Raw genomic sequence first — 25,090 nt, forward strand, 5'->3', positions numbered from 1 at the left:
TGTATTCCTTTTCTGGTTTATCCATTTCCAGAATTGCTTCATATATTTTTTTTACATAGATGTGTAGTATTTCAGGCATATTATGAGATGAGTAGCCAGCGGCAAATACCTCATAAGACAATGCTTTTGTGGGAAAACTCAAACCAATGTATGAAGTCACTTGTTGGACCTTAACCTGTTTGTCGGTTAAGGGCTGCCTGTGTGGTCCAAACCTGTTTCAAGAATTCAACATTACGAAGAGGGGGAGTGGGGGTGAGGGGGAAACCAGGTTTCTCAACTACACATATCAACTAACAGGATTTGGAATACCCATAATGGTGTTTTGCATCAGGACAAGAATATACAGATGCTAATCTCATCCCTCCCTTCAGCTCTGTATACCTACTTTTTCCTGAAAAGCCCTAAACAATGCCTCAATGTATGGATATGCCTTGGAGTGCTGTGGGGAGAGGAGGGTCAAGGTCAATGTCTAGGATGCAAAGGGGCCTAGGAGTTAGAATAAGAAGGGGTGATTTATCATTCACCCAATTGCTTTATATTTTTCTAAGACGAATCTTTACCCTTAAATCCAATTACCTCAGAAATCATTTTCAGGAACCATACTTTCCAAGGTGAGTAGAAGTGTTTATATATGTGAATAGAGGTGTTTACATGGGCAGGAGGCGGGTGCTGCTGCAGATTTGCACTGTTTTGAGGGGAATAGGGAGAGACAGTGGGAGAGGAGGTATGTACATGTATAGATGTCATCTACAAGGTCTGGAAGAAGGCCAAAAAGGAGATTCAAGTAAGAATCAACAACCTGGACATAGAAATTTCAGGAGTCATTGTTGCCTAAATTCAAGAGATTGTGTTTAGGCAAACATGAAGGACTGAGACAGAACCTGCTGGACTCATCTTCAGGTTCTGGGACTCAGCCCCGCAAGAGGGGTACATAGAGATTTGAAGGGGGAGAGAGGACTCCCTGCTGAAGATAGTAACAACTTAGTATAGGTTAAGAATAATATGATGCTATCCAGGACAGCCATTGCTCCAACTTTCCCCCTTGAAAGGCTGGGGTGGGGGTGGGTGGGCTTAAGGAGTCATAGCTCCTTAATGCTTCTAGACAATTGATTTTGTTCAGGTGCCCTTCCTGGTGAAAATAGGAGGGTTCTACCATCCTTCATGTCGACATTTACTCACCAAGGACTTTTAAAAGGCTTAGAACAAATATACTCTATTTGGAAATACACAAGTAGAAAACTAGGTCTTAAGAAAAGAAGATAAAACTTATCAAATCACTATGTTGAACACCTGAAACTAATGTAACATTGTGTGTCAACTATACTTCAATAAACTCGAAAAACAAAAAAAGAAAAGAATATTTAAAAGTGCCAAAATTAGACTCCACATAGATGCTGTGCTTAAGTTTCAAATTTGGCTCTTGAATTTTCTTAACAACAACAACAAAAGAATAAGGTCAGTATATAGATAAGATTATAGGCAAAAGAAAGAGATACTGCAGGAAGCAAATAGTATTTGTAATCAATTTCTCATAAAACACTGTTTTTCGTAAATAAAAGACTGTAAATTGAAGGCACAAAGTAATGAAAAGAGCAATGGCCCAACAACTTTCTTAAAGTTTCTTAAAGTTTCTATGATTTTAAAAATTATACACACATTATGAAAATCTGAAAAATGAAGAAAAGTATAAAACTGAAAATAAGTAATTCATAATCATGCCAATATTTTGGAGAATTTCTTTCCAGATATAGATAGATATAGATATAGGACAATTATTTTCCTACTGCCAGATATTTAGGTTACTTCCAATGTTTTGCTATTTTAAAAATCCTGCAAGGCCTCTTAGTGACTCAGTCAGTTAAGCCTCTGACTCTTGGTTTTGGCTTAGATCATGGTCTCATGTCTTACGGTCATGATCTCATGGTTGTGAGATGGAGCCCCACGTTGGGCTCTGCACTGACAGCATGGAGACTGCTTGGGATTCTCTCTCTCTCTTCCTCTTTCTCTGTCTCTCCCCCACATGTGCACATCCTCTCTCTTTTTCTCTCAAAATAAATATTTTTTTAATATTTATTTATTTTTTGAGACAGGGAGAGACAGAGCATGAAGGGGGGAGGGGCAGAGAGAGAGGGAGACACAGAATTGGAAGCAGGCTCCAGGTTCTGAGCCATCAGCCCAGAGCCCACGCAGGGCTCAACTCACGAACCGTAAGATCATGACCTGAGCCGAAGTCAGAAGCTCAACCGACTGAGCCACCCAGGCGCCCCTCAAAATAAATATTTTTTAAAAAACCCTTTAAAAACCCTGCAATAGATGTCTTATATGTTAGCCTGTCACTAAGTTGATGATTATTTCCTAGATAAATTCTTAGCACTGGATTTACTGATGGGTGAAATGATGAAATGATGATGGTGAAATGATGGAAACATTTTTTTTTAATTTTTTTCAACGTTTTTTATTTATTTTTGGGACAGAGAGAGACAGAGCATGAACGGGGGAGGGTCAGAGACAGAGGGAGACACAGAATCGGAAACAGGCTCCAGGCTCTGAGCCATCAGCCCAGAGCCTGACGCGGGGCTCGAACTCACGGACCGCGAGATTGTGACCTGGCTGAAGTCGGACGCTTAACCGACTGCGCCACCCAGGCGCCCCTGATGGAAACATTTTTAATGCTATTTCTGTATTTCCAAACTGCCTTAGATACAATGAAAAATAAGAGACTAGACTTTTTAAATACACAAAAATAAAAAAAGAATTTATATGAGTATAAGCATCATGCCCCATTCCCACTCTGAGTATAGACCTGAGTGTTCCTCTCACACCTATTCTGCAGAGTTCACAAAGTTTTCAGCCATTGACAATTTTTGAAAGGAGTTTAGTAGTTAAAATTTTAAAATCTTTATTTGTGAAATGGGACGTGTGAGGTCCCTGTCTCTTTGAGAGCAGTAGTATTTTATTTTTGGTTACCATAAAATCCTTATTTCCTACAATAGCATCTGGCATGTAGTAGATATTTAACAAAAGTCAGGTAACGATTGAATTCATTTCATTTTCATGTGTTTATAGGATATTTATATTCTCTATTCTGTGATTTTTTTCCCCATGCTCCTGCCCATTGAGATGTCAGCAAAACTTTTCTAATAATAAAGACACCTAATTGATTTTATCTGCAGCTTCTTGTTGCAAACATTGGCAAAGTCATATGTTTGAAACACAGCTAAATATAAAATTAATAAAGTGAAAAGTGAATTTGGCATGGTGTGAATATATAGCTTGAGAGAGTTGGGCTTGACCCAAGGAGAATTCCTGTTGAAATAAGTATTGATTTCAGTAAGTAGAAGACCACCTAAGGTACTTCAAGATTAGGAATGGGTGGGGAGAGAGGGCATAACTTTACATCTGAGAAGTTTATTCTACACACAAAGTTGCAAAAATGTTCCCAAATTACATTCATTCATCTTCAAACGATATAAATCAAGGGTCCACTCTGAGCCACACACTGTGCCAATGCCAGGGCTTTGTCAGGGAGTGAGGAAGGCGAGACAAGGTGCATTACCGTGGAGCCCTCATTCCAGTGTAAATGATCGTTACATTGTTTACAGTCATGAAAAACTGAAGGCAAGCTGAATGTCCACCACTAGTGATAGGTTTCTAAATTATAGTGAAATGCTTTATAAATTTTTACACATACTGACTATAAAATCATAATGTTTTAAAAGAAAAGTAACTTAGAGAACAGTACATATAGTATGACCACAACTGTATTTAAAGAAGGAGTCTTTTGCCTTTCATTTTATAGACTTCAGAGCTGTTTCTTGTACAATGAGCTGAGAATAATTTGAATAATTAGAAAAGTTAGAATAATTTTTAAAACAAAAGTAAGAGATGGAATTCTATATGGTAACCAGAAGCAAAATGTTTCTCCTCTCATGATGGCTGACTTGGGGGGGAGGTGGGAACAGAGATTGTGCCCAATCTCACAAGGCAACAAGCAAATTCAAGTGACTAAAAATACTATGTTACCAAATTCAAACTACTAAATGCCATGGTAGGAGTGGACTATTGTATTGTTTGTTTGTTTGCCTACAAAATTGTCAGTTGTTGAGAACTTTGTTAACTCCACAGAGTAGGTTTGAGATGGGCACTCTCATATACACCTAGTAAGAAAGAATATTGTTCTTTTATTAATTTTAACTCGTTTCCACCATTGATTATTAAAAGTCTAGTCCTTTATTTTTCATGTTCTCCTGAGCAATTTGGCAATATGTGTCCATAGCCTCAAAAGTGTTCCCATCATTTCACTTAGCAAACATAATATTGAGACTCTATCAAGATATAATCATCAATCCAGTCGCAGATGGATGTACAAAAACATTTACTGTAGAATTTTTTTCAATTTGTCTTTCAATCTGCAAGCAAAGCCACCACACTGAAAATAGCCAGCTGACATGTGCCTGAAGTCAGCCATCACAGCCGACTTAAAGTCAGGATCCAATTATTGCATAGTCCGTTTTACTATATGGGTTGTAAATTACTTCCTATTTTCCCATGAAGTTGTCTAGTTCAGGAACTCCCATTTAATAAGTGCCTATAATAAATCCTTTATTTCTAGCATTAGAAAATTAGTCTTTCCCTGTACTCTCTAGTTAAACAATATTTAAAGAATATTATTTTGAAGGGGTGCCAAATGACTGGCCCACATTGCACGTACATCAGTCTCAGCCCATCCCTGGGAAGACAGCTGGTCCTGTGGGAATTGCAGCTGAGACAGTGGCAGGAAATAAGGCCAGGTCAGGATCTCCCAGAGATAGCATGGTTCTGCCATACCTGCTTTGCTCAGCACATTTGCTCTCCTTCTCTCTCCATTAGCTTTTGCTTCCTTTGGCACCTAGTTCAACCTGGCTGCCACTGTCCTTTTGTCAGCCTAACATCTCTCAATATGCTTTTAACTTCTGCCCCATTGCCAGCTCCCTTGGTCTCTCAATCTCCCAACTCCAAATCCTCTCACAGAAGAGGTATCTAATTGGCTCTGCTGAATTTTATAAGTGAATCCCCCAAGTTATTCATGACTTGACCAGTCTAGAGGCACAATCATTGACTCAGGTCTAATTAGTGAGGCCACAGGAAGGACAGAGTTGGAGTAGAAGCAGGGTAGAGAATGGTAGACATGTTTGAGTCATTTGCATAACCTTTGGATAATCTTCCTTAAAGACTGCTTCTGTCAGCACAGGTTGTCAAACTTGGGCAGGCTGGGACAGGACAGAAAGCAGCACTGGCAGCCTGGCTCGGGATATCAACACTGAAATGAGATTAGGAGGACGTCCATACAAGAGGCAGCGATGGTAGCTTGGTGTCAAGTTTCAGAGCTCAAGTGGGCCAAGGAGGCACCACTTGAGGTGCCAATATGGTGCCATATTCCTTCCCAATATGGAGGGAAGAGGTCACCTGTGTGCCCTGGTAGGAAGTACCAGAGCCCAGGCGGGATGAGGAAGACATCCACACAGAGGACTCAGAAAAAAGTGAAGAATAATCACATCCGAGGGGCATTCATCAAATAACTAACGCATACCGAGGATAATGGAAGCCAGGTTCTTGCTGCCGAAGTTACAAACATGAAAAGGAAAAAATTGGAATGAACCATGTGATATTAGATTGGGCGTAGGGTGTCTAGGAACCAATCATTCCTAATATCCATGAATAGATATGGAAATATACATGTGTATGTCTATATATGTATGCATATGTTCCCTAGCTCTATCTAGTGAGAGGATCTGGGAGCACACTTAGCGTCCAGATCTTGGTTTTTATTTTTACTTGTTTTAAAGTTTATTTCTTTATTTTGAGAGAGAGAAAAAAAACCATGAGCTGGGGAGGGGCAGAGAGAGAAGGACGGAGAGAATCTCAAGCAGGCTCCACATGCCAGCACAGAGCACGATGTGGGGCTCAAACTCACAAGCCATGAGATCATGACCTGAACCAAAGTTGTTTGCTCAACCAACTGAGCCATCCAAGTGTCCCAGATCTTGTTTTTTTAAATATCATTCTCCACTAAAAGGAACCAAGTATTCTTGGAGAAATGGTTGATTCCAGGGCAATGGCAGAAATAGTATAAGATGGGCCAACCTGTGCCAGTGATTTTAAAACTGCTCAAAGAGGGGCGCCTGTGTGGCTCAGTCAGTTAAACGTCCGACTTCAGCTCAGGTCATGATCTCTCAGTTCAGGGGTTCAAGTCCCACATTGGGCTCTGTGCTGACAGCTCAGAGCCTGGAGTCTGCTTTGGATTCTCTCTCCCTCTCTCTCTCTGCCCCTCCTCTGCTCGTGCTCTATCTCTCTCTGTCTCTGTCTCTCAAAAATAAATAAACATTAAAAAGAAATTTTTTTAACTGCCCAAAGAATAATAGGCACATGTTCTAGGACATAGAAACTTTTAAAAGGCTCCCACTAGCCAAACCTGGGACCATTGGGACATTTGAATAAATAATGATAAAAATGGGTAATAACCCATAAGATACAATAAAAATCCATGATGATATAAACAAACACATGAAGAAATGGGGAGTGGACAAGGCATTTCCATAGAGTGGAAAGCTACATGATAAATGTGGAAGGAGTGATGAAATTAGAAATAATTAGTAATAGTTGAAAAGAATAGTAATAATTTGGCCAGAAATCATCAATGGATGCCAAAACTAGTGGGTAAAAGATTAATAGAAAACACAGTATCTACATAGTCTTAAAGTACCACCCTACTCAACAACAGAAGAACAGCCTGATTCGAAAAGGAGCAAAGGACTTAAATAGACATTTCTCCAGAGAAGGCATACAAATGACCAACAGGTATATGAAAAGATGTTCAACATCACTAATTATCAGAGAAATGTAGATCCAAACCACAATGAGATATCACCTAACAAATGTTGGGATAGCTAGCCATTGTCAAAAACCAAACCAAAACCAAAACCAAAAAACAGAAGGTAACAGGATGTGGTGAGGATGTAGAGAAATTGGAAACCTGTTGGTGGGAATGTAAAACGGCACAGCCACTATGGAAACTAATATCGAGGTTCTTAAAAAAAAAAATGGAATTACCATATGATCCAGAAAGTCTACTCCTTGGTACATACTCAAAAGAATTGAAAGCACACCTCAAAAAGATATTTGTACTCTCATGTTCATAGAAGCATTATTCAAAATAGCTAAATCATGGAAGCAACCCAAGTGCCCATCAACAGATGTGTGAATAAGCAAAATGTGGTATATACATACAATTCAGCCTTAAAAAGAAAAGTAATTCTGATATATGCTACAACATGGTTGAAACCTGAGGACAGTATGTTAGGTGAAATAAACCAGTCACAAAAAGGCAAATACTATAGAATTGCACTTACATAAGATACTTAGAGTAGTCAAAATCATAGAGACAGAAAGTGGATGGTGGTTGCCAGGGGCTGGGAGAAGGGAACGAGGAGTTACTGTTAATGGACATAGAGTTTCAGTGTTGCAAGATGAAAAGAGCTCTGGAAATGGATGGTGGTAATGATTGCACAAGAGGAATGTACTTAATACCACTGAACTGCACACTTAACAATGGCTAAGATAGTTGTTGTTTTTTAAGTACCATCCTATAAAATATTGGAGTAGGTTGAATGGTGGTCCTCAAAAAGATAGGTCTATGGCCTAACTCCCCAAACCTGTATATGTGATGTTACTTGGAAAAAGGGTCATTGCAACTGTAATTAAGTTAAGGATCTTGACATGAGATCATCCTGGATGACCTGGGTGGGCTCTAAATCCAATGGCAAGTGTCCTTGTAAGAGACAGAAGAGAAGACATAGAAGGAGATAGTGGGGTGAAGATAGAGGCAGAGTTTGGAGCGATATAGCCAAGAGGGATGCTGAAAGCCACTGGAAGCTAGAATCAAGGGAGGATTCTCCCTCCCTCCCCTAGAGTCTTTAGAAAGAGTACAGCCCTACCGACACCTTCATTTCAGACTTCTAGTCTGCAGAACTGTGAAAGAATAAATTTCTGTTGCCTGAAGTCAGCTAGCTTGTAGTAATTTGTTACGGCAGGTCTAGGAAACCAATAAATGACTTTCCACATTTTGATAGTTGCATTGTGGTTATGTCTGAGAATGTCCCTATATGTAGGAAATGCACACTAACATACTCAGGGGTGGTGGGACATTGGATTGGCGATTACCTCAATTATAGCAATTACTCTCAAATGGTTCAGAAAGAGTGGGGGAGGTCATTTGTACTATTCTTGCAACTCTTCTATAAGTTTGGAATTATTTCAAAAGAGAAAAAAAAAATCCCCATCCTAGGGGTCTAGTGACTTGGATGACATATGAGGATGGATTTTGTGGGGCTTTCTCGTGGGTTCCTTGGAGATCCCCTGCAGGAAACATGCTAGTACTTCCTCCAGCTCACTCCTCTCAGCTTCTTCCTCAGCTTCTAGGTTTTGATCAGCCCATCCCCCTTGGCCCAGGCCACCCCACCATCCCCTGGGCAGATGACTCCAGGCCAACTCCCCCTCTACAGGCTCCACATTTGGTGTCTGAGAAACCTGCTGCTTATTGATATATTTGATCCCACAATGCATCCAACTAGTTCCCAAACTCCACTGGACACTTGCAAAGGTGGCTAAATAATCTTAAAGCTCCTTTTGTGGGGCTTATGGTGAAGGGAATGCAACTGTCTCCCTGACCCTCAGTGGATGAGCATATAAGACAGTGACAATTCTCCCTTTTCCAAACACAACTATGTAGGCTGGATATGGGTGATTAGGTAATGCTGGTGGAACTAGCTGGGGCCACCCTTCAACTCTGGGGGCTCTTAAAATCTCTTTTGTTCTCGTCTTGGAAGACGTGCTGATGCTCACGACAGCAGGAGCCACATTTCATGGCCTGTGCAGGAAAGCTCTTGCCAAAATCATCTTGCAAAACCTAGTAACAGATTTTATCTTATCTCTGCAGCATTTTGCACTGTTTCAACACTATACATTCTTCTTTTGTGTTTAGCCAAAACACCCCCTACTGGGTGTCATGTCCTCTGGCTGCCCTGCATGCCTCACCTTAGTTCTCCTCATCCCCCTCAAAGTCTTACTGTTGGTTTCCTTAAGATTCTTTCCATCCTGAGTCCTCTTCTCTTTTGGCTCAACATACTCTTCCTGGGCATTCCCACCCATTCCCATTGCTTCAATTACCACTGGATGGATTGTGGGCTGTCTTAATGCTAACAATGATACCTCAGGTTCTCCAAAGCCTGGAGGAGGAAGATGGGTTTATCTTGAGACCCCGATTCAACCCAAGCAAAAACAGAGGTTAGACCCTGAGGGGCCCAGCTAAGGAAATATTTTTAGGAAAGGCTGGATAGAAGGGGCAGGATCCAGGATGAGTTCCCTGCCTCAAAGCCATCAGGGCGTGGTGAACCCCAAGTTGGGGCTCGCTCAGTAGAAGATGTGGCACATTTGCCTGGGGTCACTCTGAAAGTCTGAAGGCAGGCAGAAATGAAGCTTTTCAATCCTGCACACTTTCTTCTGAGCTCTCAGTTCAGGCAGTTTAAAATCTGCCTTTGAAATGGAAATACTGTAATTTCAAAATCTCAGCAGGGCAGTTGGGGATGGAGGGTGTGGAGTGGATGAACAAAAGCACTGAGGCCTGCTTTTGACCTCTTCTTCTCAGCTAACAAGCTCCAGCGCACAGCTTAGCTGCCAGCCCTCTGGCTCTTGCTGTTTCTACAGTGGCTAAGTCCCAGCGTTTCTGGGACAGAGCTAATTGCAAACAGTATGTCCCATTCATCACCAAGTCTGCACTCTTACTTGTCAGACTCCATGTCCCATATTTTGCTTCAGAAAATATGATCACCAGAGCTCTGTTTCCTTGTGGTCTAAAACTTCCCAGGAGAGAAATCAAGACGACATGTATCTATTCTGCTGGGATGACTCCATTCTCCCCACGTAAACAAAACCTAACCTTGAGCAGAAGCACCCAGCCTTCTCCACCCTAACTTTCATGACCGCTTCATGCAAATTAGTACATTTATTTTCTTGCTCATTTGATTCAATTAAGCTCATACTCTGGCATATTTTTTAACTGCGAGTTGAACAAGTGAATCTCATAGGCTGCAATCAGAAAACAACTTTATTCTTTCCCTCGGACCCATTCTGTGGGTTAGCTCATCCCTGAACCTGCATGTGATCGTGGGTGGACAGACACACTCTAGGATAATAAAAGATCCTCTGGCTGCTTCCAGTCTCAAAAAAAGTCTCACTTCGGTAGTTAAAATGTCTGGCCACAAGTAATTTAACTGAAGCTTCTCTCCCCTCATCAAGCTCCCGGGTAGGAAAGAGAAATGGGATCAGCTCTTCCTCCCATTCCCTATCTCCTCCCTGCTTACCAGGCCCCCTCTGGCCCCTCTTGTTTAAAAGAAAATAGGGCACATGGGGATGAAGGGAGGTTCAGGATAGGTAAGGTCTTACTTGACTGGCACCTGGCGAATATACCACTAAACTTTGGCCACAGCAAATGTTCAAAGTTCATGCTTTCTGACCTGGGAGGATGACCAAGTCTGACTCTTGCATTGGATGTTTTTGTGGGTCCTTTGGAAGCCCTTGCTGGAACACTGTTAGCTCTCCTTGTGATCTGAGCAGAAGTTGCCTATGTGATTTATTTCCCTCAGGCCCTGGGAACACAGTGGGAATACAAGAGGATACATGCACCACTTGGGGCTGTCCTTTGGGACAGGATTGGAAATGACTCTGGGGAAGAAGGGACAGGCCCCAGGACAAAGCCCATAGGGTGGTGAGGAGAGTGTGGGCTGGATGTCAGGCATCCTACAGGGAGTTCCCTTGTGTATGACAATCTGCACCAGCTCCATGGTGGCCTTGCCCATAATAACCAGAGCCTCTGGGGTGGCTCCCCAGTCCTTGGTGCCCCCTCAAACTCCCAGGGACAAGGTCTCCATGAGGCACCCTTAGAGTTCCTCTCACGAGGATGGACATGAGGGGAAGGCCCACCTTCCTTCTTGGAAGATGGCTGAGACATTGCTCATTTCCTCTTCCTACTCCATTCCCTCTGTCCTCTTCGCCTTCAGCCCTTCTTTCCCTCAGGATGGTTAGTATACATGTTGCAACCACATTGTTGTTCTGGGTTTTTGGTTCTCTTGCTTATCTGTGTTACCACAAGCTGGGTAAGGACACAGGCAATCTGGAACCTCCCCTCAGAAGATGGAAGCATTGGCCAGTTACTATGTTCTAGGCCTTTGAACCTCAGTTAAAACTAGAGCAGGAGAAGTCAATTTTTAACATCCTGTTACATGTGATTTATTCCATCTTGTCCAGAGCCTCAGAGAACCTTTCTAAAAAATAAAAATCTGGGTTTTTAGAGAGGCACTGCCCTTTTCAGCTTTCTGAAACTTCAAAATATATTTTACATAGGACAGAATGCAGAGATTTCCTCACACAAGCAAAGGAGTGATATATGGGAAAATGTTTAAGAACAGCTGTGTGAATAGAAAACAGACTTTAACAAATGCACCAAGGTTGTTTTGGAATAGTGAGAACCTAGGAGATTTTCCTCACTTCTATTCTCTTTTTTCTACTCTTTGACTAGTTTCAACTTTCCTTTAGTGAGCCTAGACTGGTTCACAAAATCCTTTATCTGCAATTCCAAAACCCAACAAGCTATGGGTGAGGAAAGCTCTGAATACTAAGGATTTCCCCCCATAATTAATTCTCTGTACTTAATTTAACTTGAACTGAAGGGAAGCCTTAAAGCCTTTATCTCAGTGTGAACTTTCAAATATTTTACTGAAGAAATTATAATGTGTTTGCTTGCAGCATGCCTCCCCAGACCCTACTGGAAGTGTTATGTAATATACAGTATAAGCCCCATACCACCTCCTAAAATCCAAAAATAATTCTGAATTTCTAGGGCACCTGGGTGGCTCAGTTGGTTGAGTGCCCAACTTTGGCTCAGGTCATGATCTCACAGTTCATGGATTTGAGCCCTGAATTGGGCTCTGCACTGATGGTGTGGAGCCTGTCTGGGATTCTCTCTTTATTTTATCTCAAAATAAATAAACTTAAAAAAAATCTGAATTCCATAACACATCAGGCCCTATTGGTTTTGGACAAGTGCTTAAAGCCTATATTTCTAAAGAGGAGAAAATGTAATAAAGTGTTATTATTTTTCTTGTTCTACTAGCTTCTCATTATAACTAACTCATCCCCACCTCTAGTCCTTGTACAAGCTATTCCCTCACCTTCCTGGCCCTTCTGTACCTTCTTTCATCAGAGCAGAGTTCACAACCTACCTCCTAGAGGTAAAATTTGAAGTTTCCTGGTTAGTCTAATATCTTTTTTTTCACCTGAATATCGAGTTTAGATTTGGGACCAAGCCATACTAGCTTGGGCTTTAAAGAGACACAATGACTCATAATTTAATGACAGCTCACCCAACTATTGTCATAAGACTTTAGCCCCTTCCAAAGACCTCCCCTCCCCATTTCTTCTGGGAATTCCTAGATCAGGTTTAAGGAGCTTATGTCATCATGAATCTCCTCCTCCCACCATAAGTATGGTTTATTGATAAAGACCCTCTTTCCTACTGAACCCTTCAGCATAGCCCTCTACCCCAGCATACAGACTAGAAGACTCTGGGGAGGGAGTGGACTCAAATCTGCAGGTTCTCTGTAGACTTGGGTTTTTTTTTTTTTTTTTTTAAGATTTTACTATGTTTAAGTAATCTCTACACCCCATGTGGGGATCAAGCTTACAACCCCAAGATCAAGAGTTGAATGCTCTACCAACTGAGATAGCCAGGTGCCTCATCTCTCCATATTTGAATTTGAGAACTACTGGTTTAAAGGTTTGCACATCAATGGCAACTCACAAAATTTGAGAGATAAAATATGGTTATAATGATGCAGTCTTCAGCTGAGAAACTGACAGTTCCCATTGGTAGTTATGTTACCCTGTACCTAATGCATAGCTTTCATAATAAAGGTTAACAATTTTTCAACAGTCTTTGTCCAATCTTGATCCTTGTCTAATAATTCAGTATTTTTCTTCACCATTTAAAAATATTTTTTAATTTAATTATTATTTTTTTAAATACTTATTTAACTTTTTTTAGAGAGAGAAAGCGTGCATGAGCAGGGGAGGGGCAGAGAGAGAGGGGGACAGAGGATCTGAAGCAGGCTCTGTGCTGACAGCACAAAGCCCAATATAGGACTTGAACTCACAAACCATGAGATCATGACCTGAGCCAAAGTCATTCACTTAACCGACTGAGCCATCCAGGAGCTCCTAAAAATGTCTTTTTAAGCCATGCATCTATCTGGTGAATTTTTCAGGAAGTTTTCTGCCATGTCTGGCTGCTTCTCTCCCTCTCTCCTTTCTTCCCCTTTCCCTTTTTCTCTTCTCTCACCCTCCTCCCTGGAACAAACAAACAAACAAAGTACCACCACCAACAACAAAATCTCTCCATTTCTCCTGCAAAACAATTCAGAATCTTTTTTGTACTTTGAGCACAGTCTAAGACATAATTAAAGACAGAAAATGGGATATACTTAAGTTCCCTTAGTAAGACAAAAATTACTGCTACAGGAATTCAGACTGGGGGTTCACATGGTCTCTTGCTTCTTCATCCCTGTTGCTACCTGGAAAGATACATAAAATGCCACAGTCAATATCTTTTTTAATATCAAGAAGGGTATAGTGGGCTGATATGTCAACCTGGAACCTGTGAATATGACCTTACTTGGAAAAAAGGTTTTAACAGACATAATAAAGGTAAGGATCTCAAGATGAGATCATCCCAGGTTATATGGGTGGGCCTAAATCCAGTGGCAAGTATCCTAATAAGAAGAGTACAACACACACAAAATTGGAGAAGGCCATGTGAAGATGGAGGCAGAGAATGGAATGATGCCTCTGTAAGCCAAGGAATGCCAAAGATTGGGAGCAGACATTAAAAGCTTACATGACAGGGGCGCCTGGGTGGCGCAGTCAGTTAAGCATCCGACTTCAGCCAGGTCACGGTCTCGCAGTCCGTGAGTTCGAGCCCCACGTCGGGCTCTGGGCTGATGGCTCAGAGCCTGGAGCCTGTTTCCGATTCTGTGTCTCCCTCTCTCTCTGCCCCTCCCCCGTTCATGTTCTGTCTCTCTCTGTCCCGAAAATAAATAAACATTGAAAAAAAAAATAAAATAAAAAAAAAAGCTTACATGACATTACATTAAAAGCAGACAAGGAAGGATTCTCCACTTGAGCTTTTAGAGGGAATGTGTTCCTGCTGATACCTTGGTTTTGGACTTCTAGTCTCCAGAACTGTGACAGAATAAATTTTTGTTGCCTCAAGCCACCAAGTTTGTGGTAATTTGTTGTTATGGCAGGCCTGGGAAACTAACACAAAGGGACAGGTAGTGACTAGCCCTCTCTACTTATGGGTAGCCTCATCTGTCAGCTTAGAAGTGAAAATAATTTTGCTATTCATAAATTTTGCCTATTTAGGGTCTTAATGGTCAAGCAGAGAATCTTCACCAACTCAGGATGGCTGATTTCTACACGTGGCTCCCCAAAAATATTCAGATAAAGAACAGTGGCTTCTTCCTGAGTGATATATAGGATTGTTGAATCACTGTATTGTACACTTGAAACTACTATAACTGTATGTTAACTAGGCTGGGATTAAGATTTAAAAAAAAAAAAAAAGAACAGTGCTTCTGTTGAGGAAATGTCAGCTACTGCTTGAAATTGTTGGCCACTAGAGTCAAATTTGAATCCTGATTTGGCTCCTGGTTCTCTGACTCATTAACCATGCAGCTTTAGGCAATTATTTAGCCTTGAGACCAGCACATAAGAGCTACATAAATATTAGCTCCTATTTAACTCCAACTTTTGTGTTTATTTTGTTTGTCTGCTCGTCTGTTTGTTTATTTTTTTCAATGGCTAGAGATGGCTACCCCAGTCCCAAACTTACACGACTTTTTAGTTCAAAATCCAACAGCAGCTAATTAAAACCCTTGCACTGCTTATTTCAATTTCTTGAGAGAGAGACTACAATGTATGTTCAAGTGATTGTGTACATTAACTATTACTGGCCTGACCTCCCATGGCTGGGAAGGCAAAATCTTTTTTTTTTTTTTTATAAATTTAGGAATGTTGTTTCCTTTTTTTAAATATGTAAATGTTTATTTATTTGTGTGTGTGTGTGTGTGTGTGTGTGTGTGTGTGTGAGAGAGAGAGAGAGAGAGAGAGAGAGAGAGAGAGAAGGAGGGAGCAGGGGAGGAGCAGAGAGAGAGGCAGACAGGGAATCCCAAGCAGGCTCCTCACTGTCAGTACAGAGCCCGATGCGGGGCTCAAACTCATGAACCATGAGATCATGACCTGAGCCAAAATCAAGAGTCTGATGCTTAACCTACTGAACCACACAGGTGCCCCTGGAAAGGCAAAATCTTTTTGAAGGTGATGTGTCTAGGAAGGCAATGGTGAGCATTTCTAGAATACTGAAGCCTTTTAAATTGTATATATTCGAACCTATTTATATATTCCTTCATAATGTATGCCTTTGATTTCATGCTTTAAAAAGTAGCTCTTGGGGCACCTGGGTGGCTCAGTCAGTTGAGTGGCTGACTCTTGATTTCAGCTCAGGTCATGAACTCAGGGTCATGGGATCAAGCCCTGAATTAGGCTCTGCACTGGTTGTGGAGCCTGCTTAAGATTTTCTGTCTCTCTCCCTCTGCCCCATCCCCTTCTAAACAAACAAACAAACAAACAAACAAACAAAAAACAGTAGCTTTTACCTTGAGATCATACATTGACCCATATTTTTTTATTTTACTTTCCATGTATACTCTCTAATATAATTTAAATTATTTTCTCCCAAGGGCACTTTTCTTTTCACCAAGTAGCTAGCTACTTGTCCCAACATAGTCTTCTGAGTAGCTCCTACTTTTCTCACTAATTTGAAACATGAATACTAATAACAATAGCATTTACTAAATGCTTTCTATGTGCCAGAGTTTTTGCTAGGCATATTACATGGATTATTTCAGCTTAGCAGTATTATTATCCACATATGACAGCTAAGAAATGGCATACTTGGGATTCACACCCAGGTCATTTGACTGTCAAACTCATACTTTCAACCACTATGCTACTCATAGAAATAATTTGGGTCTATTTTTAGCTTAAATAATAGGAAACATTTTTGACATAACTGGAAGTCCAGATTTAGGATGGGCTTCACAGTTGACTTGGCTCAAGTTCAATGTCCCCATGATTCTCCTGGCTCTGCTTCCTTCCATGTGTGACTTCATCCCTAGGCTGATAGTAAGATAGCTGTAGCAATTCTAGCCCCCATATCCAAGCACAAAAATGTCCAGTAGAAGAGAAACAAAATGCTACTTTAAGAAACTCTCCCAGAATAAGAAAGGATTTTCTCAGACCCTCCAACAAAATTCTCCTCAAGTCACATTGGCCGAAATTGGCCAAATGCCCATTTCTGCATCAATTATGGGCCAGAAGATTGGATTAAATCAATTATATAAGCCCACCCCTAGAGTCAGAAACAGTATAAACTTTCTTTTGGAACATGGGCATCATAAAAGTAAGAAGTACTATCAGTAAGGATTAGGTTCAGCTCTCTAATTCAGAAAACTTAAAATAGCAGTAGATTAAATAAGTAAAAGGTAAATCAAGTCTGGAGGTAGGCATTAATCTGGAGGTAGGGATAGGATGGAGGCTCCATGGTCACCCAGTTTCCCTCTTCTCTCAATGCTCTGCTGTTCTCAACATGTGGCTTCCACTTCATGGTTCTAGATAGTTCTGGAGCCACAGCCATCATACCCACCTTCAGGCACCAAGAAGGAAGAAGGAATGGAAGGAAGAGACTGATTTCTGTCTTTAAGGACATATCCCAGAAATCACATGATACATTTCTGTTTACAACCCACTGGACAACACTTAGTCATCTGGCAACATCTGGCTGAAAAAAGCTGAGAAATGTGGACTTTATCCCAGATAACTATTTGCCCAGATACACATCACAGATTACACTACTAAAGAAGAAGAGCAAAAGATACAGAGAGAATGCCAGTAGTCTCTAGAACAGGTGGAAACATGAACTCAACTGGGGTTCTGTTACGGAGGAAGAAGGGGGAACTAAATAAATTCTGGTTACACAACCAACAATGTGTCCTGTAGCCCTGATGGAGTCATTGATCTAGTCCTAGACTAGTCAACAACATAGTGGTATCAAATACTCTGGATGGACATCTTGTGCCACACACCCATTCCTGGAACTTGGCTGTAGAGTCATTCCAAGCCAAAACTCATGATTGAGAATAGAGTTGGAGTGGTTCCCTAAAAATATTTGTTTGTATTTTTTTTAAGAGTTAATACACTACGAATTGAAGTTTGGGATGCCTGGATGGCTCAGTCAGTTAAGCCTCTGACTCTTGATTTCAGCTCAGGTCATGATCAAGTCATGAGATAAATAAATAAATAAATAAATAAATAAATAAATAAATAAATAAAATTGCACCTTAAAAAATAAGAATTGAAGATATTTGTATTGAAGATATTAAGCTTTTGTCTGTCTACTATGTTCTAAATTGTTTTCTAGTTTATCATTTACCCTTAACCTTTATAGTTATATTATTAGTTATTGCTTTCACATACAGAAATTTTACATTTTATATTATTAAATATTCTTTACCTTTACATTTTTTTTTTTACTTTTCTGTTAGAATGATCTTTCATAACCAAGGATCTGATAAATGCTCACCTATATTATTCTTTCCTGATTAAATTATTTTTTATCAGTCAGAAGATGCATTCTGCTACACATTTAACAAAAACTCCACTTACAATCACTTAACACTAAATAGGGGTTCCTTTTTCTCAGGTCATAACTTCAGGGTTGGTTTGGTGGACTCATTAGATCTTCAAGAATCCAATCTCATTCCATGTTTCTGTTCTATAATCCTTAATATGTAGCTTTTCCTCAAGTTCACAAACAACCACTGCATTTCTAGGCATCACATCTGAAGTACATTTAGAATGAAAGAAGAAGGGCAAAATGTAAAAACTGCATGCTACCGGAATCCACAGATTTTGTCAGGAAATCAATCTTTCCTGGAGACCCCATCTGTTAGATTTCTCATTGGCCAGAACTAGGTCACATGGACACACAAAAGAGCAAGGGAATCTTGAGGAAGTAAATATTTTTATCTGAACACATTGCTGTCCTGAAAAAATCAAACTTGATTATTAAGGGAGGGAATGGATATTGGGTAGACAACGTCTGCCATACTTTTCCAACTAGAATTTTTTTGATATATGATATAAAACAAGGAGCTAACAATTTTTTCCAATGAGTTAACCAACCTCCCCAGCATCTTTATTGAATGAACCATTCTTTATTCATTTATTTGGCAAGCAACTTCATTTGAGAACTTATAGAGGTTCCAATTCCAGTAATGGCAGAGAGGTACCTAATATATCGGCCTGCCCCAGATCAAACTTTGGACAAAATATAGAAAACAACCACTGAAAGCACTGGAGAGAAAAAACAAAAGCTGACAGAAACTGGAGAGTTGTTGACACTTGAAAGGAGGAATTGACACTACATGAGTTTCCCAATATTATAGCTTATGCCTAAAGGCAGGCCACAATCAATGTTGTATCTGGAATAGACCTCTGCCATCTTACTACCTTGAGGAACTAGAAAGAAGAGTTTAGGATTTCTGTAGCAGAAAGTGGAGGGGGGCATCCTGGAAAGGAAAGAGCCACAGTGGAAGAGTGCCACATTCTGTATGTAAACTCTTTCAAAATCTGTTTGTCCCCTGAATTACTCATGGGCAGTGCAGTTACCAAGAAGCCCAATTAAGATTAAATAATTCAACAGAGATTTTAGCTGGAATCTACTGCAAGAGACACTAGATTTCAGGCAAGTTAAATGCCCACCTAAAAAAAAACAAAACCAAAACTCAATACTCTTTTGAGGAATATGACAGAATCCAGAGATTCTACAATGTATCATTCACAATGTCAAGAATACATTGCAAAATTACTCCACATACAAGAATAGAAAATATGACTGATACTCAGGAGGAAAGGCAGTCAGTGGAGATCAACCCTTAAATTATTCCTATTGTAGAATTAGCAGACAGGAATATCAAAGTAGCTGTTATAACTCTTTGTTCAGCAAAGAATCTAAGGTCTCAGGCCACTTCTAATCCCTCCTCCTGGACAGGGTATAATGAATAGATCACCCTATGAGGCATATGTCCACATGTCCTCCCAACAACCGCACTGAGAATTAACCAGGATGATGAAAGTAAGAATAATAGTTTTAAGAAGAAAAGGAAAGGCAGGGTTTTTCATTTCCCTCGTATAGAAAGTAAATCAATGATTGGTTGTTGTATTGGCAGAGAGTTCTTGCTAAACCCTTGGATCTCAGCTCTCTTGAGTCAGAGGTAGCATCTGTGGGATTACCTGGCTGTTTTGTAGTCCCACTTATTTACCATCCTTATTAAAATCGAACCAATCTCTCCTCAGTGAAGGCTTTCCTGCAGCCCATCCCATCCCCCACCCAGACTCTTCAAGGGGAGTTTCTTTGAAACCTTAAAGATCTTTTTTTTTTTTCTTTCAGAAATTCAACACAGCATGATAATCTCTATAGGGAGTAGAGAGAAACTATGCCTCAAAGGGTAAAAGGACTCCACAGGGGTTACAAATCCTACTACAGATGCAACAAAGATCATCTCAGAAGAAGCTAAAATGGGTCACCTTCTTAACCCATTTCCTTATTATTTAGGGAAAATGGCTAGTCCACTTATTGCGCCCTATTCTGCAAGCAAGTTTGCCCTGGATGGGTTTTTCTCCTCCATCAGGATGGAACATTCAGTGGCCAAGATTAATGTATCGATCACTCTCTGTATCCTCGGCCTCATAAACACAGGTAAGTTGAAGAGAGTAGATTAAACAGCTTGCAGATGATTTTCTGCCGTTTCCATTGTGGGTAAAAAAGGTGCTGAACTCCTTGACTCCTGTGTAATGCACAAAAAACCAGTGAGAGCAGTGGTTCTCCATGCAATGAAGCACTTCTATCACTAGTGGAGCCTCTGACTATTCTTTGACTCTTCTTTCCATTCTGACCACCAAGTGTGCCAAGTGACAACAGACTCATCACCTGATCCTATTCTGAACACTTTTTTTCCTCAGGGACACTCAACGGCCATTACTTTCCCATTTGAGGCTTATTGAATACAAGTTTGTTAGTCTTAATAATATTACTAGTAATAAGACATATCAACATCATGAATCTTTTTTTATTAATTTTTTTAATGTTTATTTAATTTTTAGAAAGAGAGTACAAGCAGGGGAGGGGCAGAGAGAGGGAGACAGATGACCTGAAGCAGGATCTGTGCTGACAGCAGCAAGTCCAATGCAGGGCTCAAACTCATGAACCATGAGACCATGAACTGAGCCGAACTCAGACACTCAATTGACTGAGCCACCAACCTTTTTTTTTTTTTTAATAAGTAATCTCTACATCCAGTGTGGGGCTCAAACTTAACAACCTCGAGATCAAGAGTCTCATGCTCTATTGACTAAGCCAGACAGGCGCCCCTCATGAACCCTTTGATGTGATGCACTGGGAAAGACACAGCATCATTTTTGTGATATACTTGTCAGAAATGTATAACCTGACTCCAATCATCATAGAAAAATGGACAGAGTCACTGGCCATCTCAGTCAGTAGAGCATGTGACTCTTAATCTGGGAGTTGTAAATTTGAGCCCCATGTTGGGTGTAGAGATTACTTAAAAATAAAATCTTTTCTTTTTTTTTTTAATTTTTTTTTAACGTTTATTTATTTTTGAGACAGAGAGAGACAGAGCATGAATGGGGGAGGGTCAGAAAGAGGGAGACACAGAATCTGAAACAGGCTCCAGGCTCTGAGCTGTCAGCACAGAGCCCAACGCGGGGCTCGAACTCACGGACCGCAAGATCATGACCCGAGCCGAAGTCGGCCACTTAACCGACTGAGCCACCCAGGCACCCCTAAAATCTTTCCTTTAAAAAAAGAGATAAAAATAGACAAACCCAAATTGAGGGACATTCTATAAAACAATTGATCAATATTCTTCAAAAGTATCAAGGCCATGAGGGACAAAGAAAGAATGAAGAACTGTCAGTTTGGAGAGAAAATAAGAAGAAATTACTACTAAGTGTAATCCTAGCCAAGATCCTGGAACATAAAAAGGGTATTAGTGAAAAAAATAAGGTCTATATTTTAGTTAGTAAAATTGTCCCAATTATATTGTACCTTGACAATTATACAGAGGTTATGTGTAATGTTATAGTTAGGAGAAGGAGAGTGAAGGATATAAGGGAATACTCTGCACAATTTTTACAATTTGTCTGTAATCCAAATGTAAATTTATCTAAAATAGGTTCAATACAAAAACCTTATTTAAAGAGTAATTGAGGGGCACTTGGGCAGTTCAGTCAGTTAAGCACCTGAATCTTGATTTCGGCTCGGGTCATAATCTCATGGTTCGTGGGTTTGAGCCCCATGTGGGACTCCACAGGGACAGCATGGAACCTGCTTGGAATTCTCTCCTCCCTCTCTCTCTGCCCCTCCTCTGCTCACAATCTCTCTCCCTCTCTTTCTCCCTCAAAATAAATAAACTTAAAAAAAAAAAGAGTAATTGAGTAAATTGAGTAGTTGTAGAGCAAGAGAGATTAAGACACACAGGGAAACAAAGATAGAAAGAGAGAAAGAAACTGTGCAGGAAGGGTATAAAAATTTAGAGAAGATAAGGTAACTTTCCTTCCAAATAAAACTGGCTACTGTGGACAGAAAGCAAAGGCCTGGATTCTTGTCCATCTCTTCCTCTTACAAGTTAGTAAAGCGTTATCATACAGCACTCTGCTTTGCCCACTGACACTTTCCATTAGCTACTGGGTCTTGATATAACTTCTATCCTCATTCTACTGCCCTTTATTACTCCCTCACCTCAACCAAAACACCCAAGAGAGAGGCATGATTTAAATCTCTCAATTAATCACCTCTAACAGCACTCCCCACAAATCTTCATCTAGGAAGACAGAGCCCACATTAACTCTAAGCCTCTCTTTGCCCAGCAGGCCCTACATATACCCGGTCTTCTGATAGGGCCCACAGGGTCTTGTAGAGCAAACCCTGGCAAACAGTCCCTAACAGCAAAGCTGTGGCTATCTGCAGAATTTCCATCATGTAGACTCTACTAGTCTTGGACAACCCCACTCTTCTATTGTCATTCTTCAGACACAGCCATGAATGCCATTTCTGGAATAGTCAACATGGAGGCATCTCCAAAGGAAGAATGTGCCCTGGAGATCATCAAAGGGGGAGCTCTGCGCCAAGAGGAAGTGTACTATGACAACTCAGTCTGGACAGCTCTCCTGCTGGGAAATCCAGGGAGGAAGATTCTGGAACTCTTCTCCTTAAGAAGTTATAGTTTGGACAAGTTTATAATCAACTAAGCGCTTCCTTAAGGTGGATCATGGTAAGAGAGCTTGGGACTGTTCTTCCTGACATTTATCTGAGCTCCATCCATGAAGGCATCTCCCTGGAGACATAAGTGAGGGTTCCAGAGAGTTGGAAACATCACATGTCATGGCTTGAAGGAGTTCCTCTAACACTTGCACAGTGGAAATGTAATTATAATGAATGTCATGAGCCACTGCAACCTGCAGTCATGAAATTGATAACCGTAGGTATAATTAAAAGGTAGTTCTATCAAGTTTACCTCATATGTAATATTATGATAATTAAAACATTAATTATAATAAAGGTCATATCTACTATATAAATTCATAATTTGTAGCTATAGGTTCATTCGGTGTGGTTCCTTCAAAACCTATACAAGTGAAATTTTTCAGTGTTCATATCTTATCTTGTGGCCTGAACATTTTCTCTGTCCTTGAGTTGAAGAAATCACCCTACTCTTCATTTAAAGGACATCACATCCATACCATATTGTATATTTCAGATATTCTTTATATTATTTTATATTGTTCCTCTGGGAAGGAGGAAACCAGGGTGGGTATAAATCACTAGGGCAAACCCATGGAAGCGGAAGTCCCTGGCAACTTGAGACACAGAACCAACATACTTTAGTGCTCTCAGACTGCATCAAGTGTCTACACTTTACATGTGAACTTTCAACTGTGTACTATAAGTCTGGAGGGAAAGAAGTGGAGTTTGATCCTGCCACTCATTTAATCATTTATTAAGTCAACAGATATTTACCAAACATTTGCCAGGCATCACCTAACTACAACCAAATAGGAAACAGAAATCAGCTATATTAACAATTCAGCAAAGCCTTTTATTGGTTAGGTCTCCAACAGGTAAGAGATAGCAAATTAGATAATTTTAGTAGACTTTATTTTTTAAAGTAAGCTTCACGCCCAGCACAGACCCCAATATGGGGTTTGAACTCATGACTCTGAGATCAAGACCTGAGCTGAGACCAAGAATAAGATGTTTAACTGGCTAAGCCACCCAGACACCCCTAATTTTAGTAGACTTTAATAAAAAAGAGATTATTGACAAAAGTGTGGACAAGGTTATAGGGCAATCACAAGGGATCAAGTAAGTAGGATCTCAGGGCTAGTCCCACCTTAAGGATAAGAAGAGAGAACCATTATAGAGAACCCAGAGAGAGAAACTGTTTGGAGAGCATCACAGAACAGGAGCTATGACATTCAGTTAAGGGATGCCACCAGCACACCCAGGACCATACAGGAAGGATCTGGAGGGACAAACACCCTCGCTTCACTCTCTTCCCTCCCTCTGATTTCTTGTTAATATTTTCTATTAGCTAAACAGAGGGGTAAGGGAGCAGCAGATGATATAACCTCACAGCTTTACTCATGCACAGAGCAGGGCAGGAAAGGATGGAGAATGTCCTAGGGTGACAGATGGGATATATCAACATCCCCAAATGTAGGGCTTCCATGATAAGTGATGCTAGGACACAAGACTTGGAAGCACAGGGAAAATTTCCCTTTCTCATCTCTTCATCTAAATGACCAGGCAGCATAACAGACTAGAACCCATTAAGCCTGCCGGCCACATGAACAAGGAGCTAGATCTGAGGGTGAATATGGCTGGGCTTTTCTTAGAAAGAGATTCTTCCCAGACTATGCTCAGTGTAAGGGAGCAGGAAAGACTTGACTGCAACAGTGTGCAAGAAAATAGATCCGAAATGTGAAGACAGATTTCTGACCATACAGCAGCATACACATGCACACATGCACACCTGTCCAGGTGTACAGGTGTCCACACACACGTGCCAGTCCCTGAGTCAGGTGCGTCTGTAGGTGACACAAATGGGGCAAGGAACCAGGTTTGTGACAGAATGAGGGCGAGAGGATGATTAGGAAGGGAAGAGGTGAATGCCGAGACAGGAGCATGATCAAATGGTAAATGTACAGCCAGAGTCAGCTTAAAATTAGTTTTGCCTTCAGCCTAAACTTTTAAGATTCTCCTTAGGCCCAAAGACACATTAAGACTTCAGCCTATGTTTCATATAAATCAGCTGCTCTCTGATTCTGCTGATTTATGGCCTGGGGAAAACAAGAAGCTATGTAACAATATTTATGTAACTAATAAACTAAACCTTTGGTCTTTCCAAGGGTGTGTTGGTAAATGTTTAACTGGCAGTCCAGGAAAAGAGAGAGAGAGAAAAAGAAAGAAAGCCCTGATTCAAAACATTTGCCTGCTTCCCCCCGCCTTTTTTTTTTTTTGCCTGCTTCCTTGATGTAAACATTCTCAGCATAGTCGATTTTTTTAAGCCACCAGGTCATCTCACTGAATGTGTAACAGAACAGGAACACACCGTGGGCTCTCTCAAACCTGCACAGCCTCCTCCAGCAACCACCCTGACTTTCACATTCCACATTCTGACAGAATTAGTTATTCTTAAAGGCCCAGCTCAATGCCTCTCTCCTCCTCCAAGGACTTGAAAGTAACAGAACAGTTTGTTTCTACCATTGTTGGAGAGGGTGGGGGATCAAGAGCTCCCAA

The 25,090-nt window shown here is 40.6% G+C and overlaps 1 protein-coding gene across 9 annotated transcripts in view; it reads left to right on the forward strand.

Annotated features, from left to right (window-relative positions):
• Nucleotides 1-22,886, forward strand: part of HSD11B1 (hydroxysteroid 11-beta dehydrogenase 1) — a 50,637-nt gene extending 27,751 nt beyond the window's left edge. For 7 of the 9 annotated variants that reach the window (XM_040446342.1, XM_040446337.1, XM_040446338.1 and 4 more), the window contains 2 exons: nucleotides 19,823-19,966; nucleotides 22,322-22,886. In XM_040446342.1, the coding sequence (XP_040302276.1) occupies nucleotides 19,823-19,966; nucleotides 22,322-22,539 (362 nt within the window). In that variant the 3' untranslated portion in view covers nucleotides 22,540-22,886. The other 2 variants (XM_040446343.1, XM_040446344.1) reach the window with 2 other exon arrangements.
• Nucleotides 22,887-25,090: the final 2,204 nt, after the last annotated feature.

The sequence above is a fragment of the Herpailurus yagouaroundi genome, unplaced genomic scaffold (genome assembly GCF_014898765.1).
Source record: "Herpailurus yagouaroundi ecotype Mexico unplaced genomic scaffold, PumYag 195, whole genome shotgun sequence".
In the NCBI taxonomy this organism is placed as follows: domain Eukaryota; kingdom Metazoa; phylum Chordata; class Mammalia; order Carnivora; family Felidae; genus Herpailurus; species Herpailurus yagouaroundi.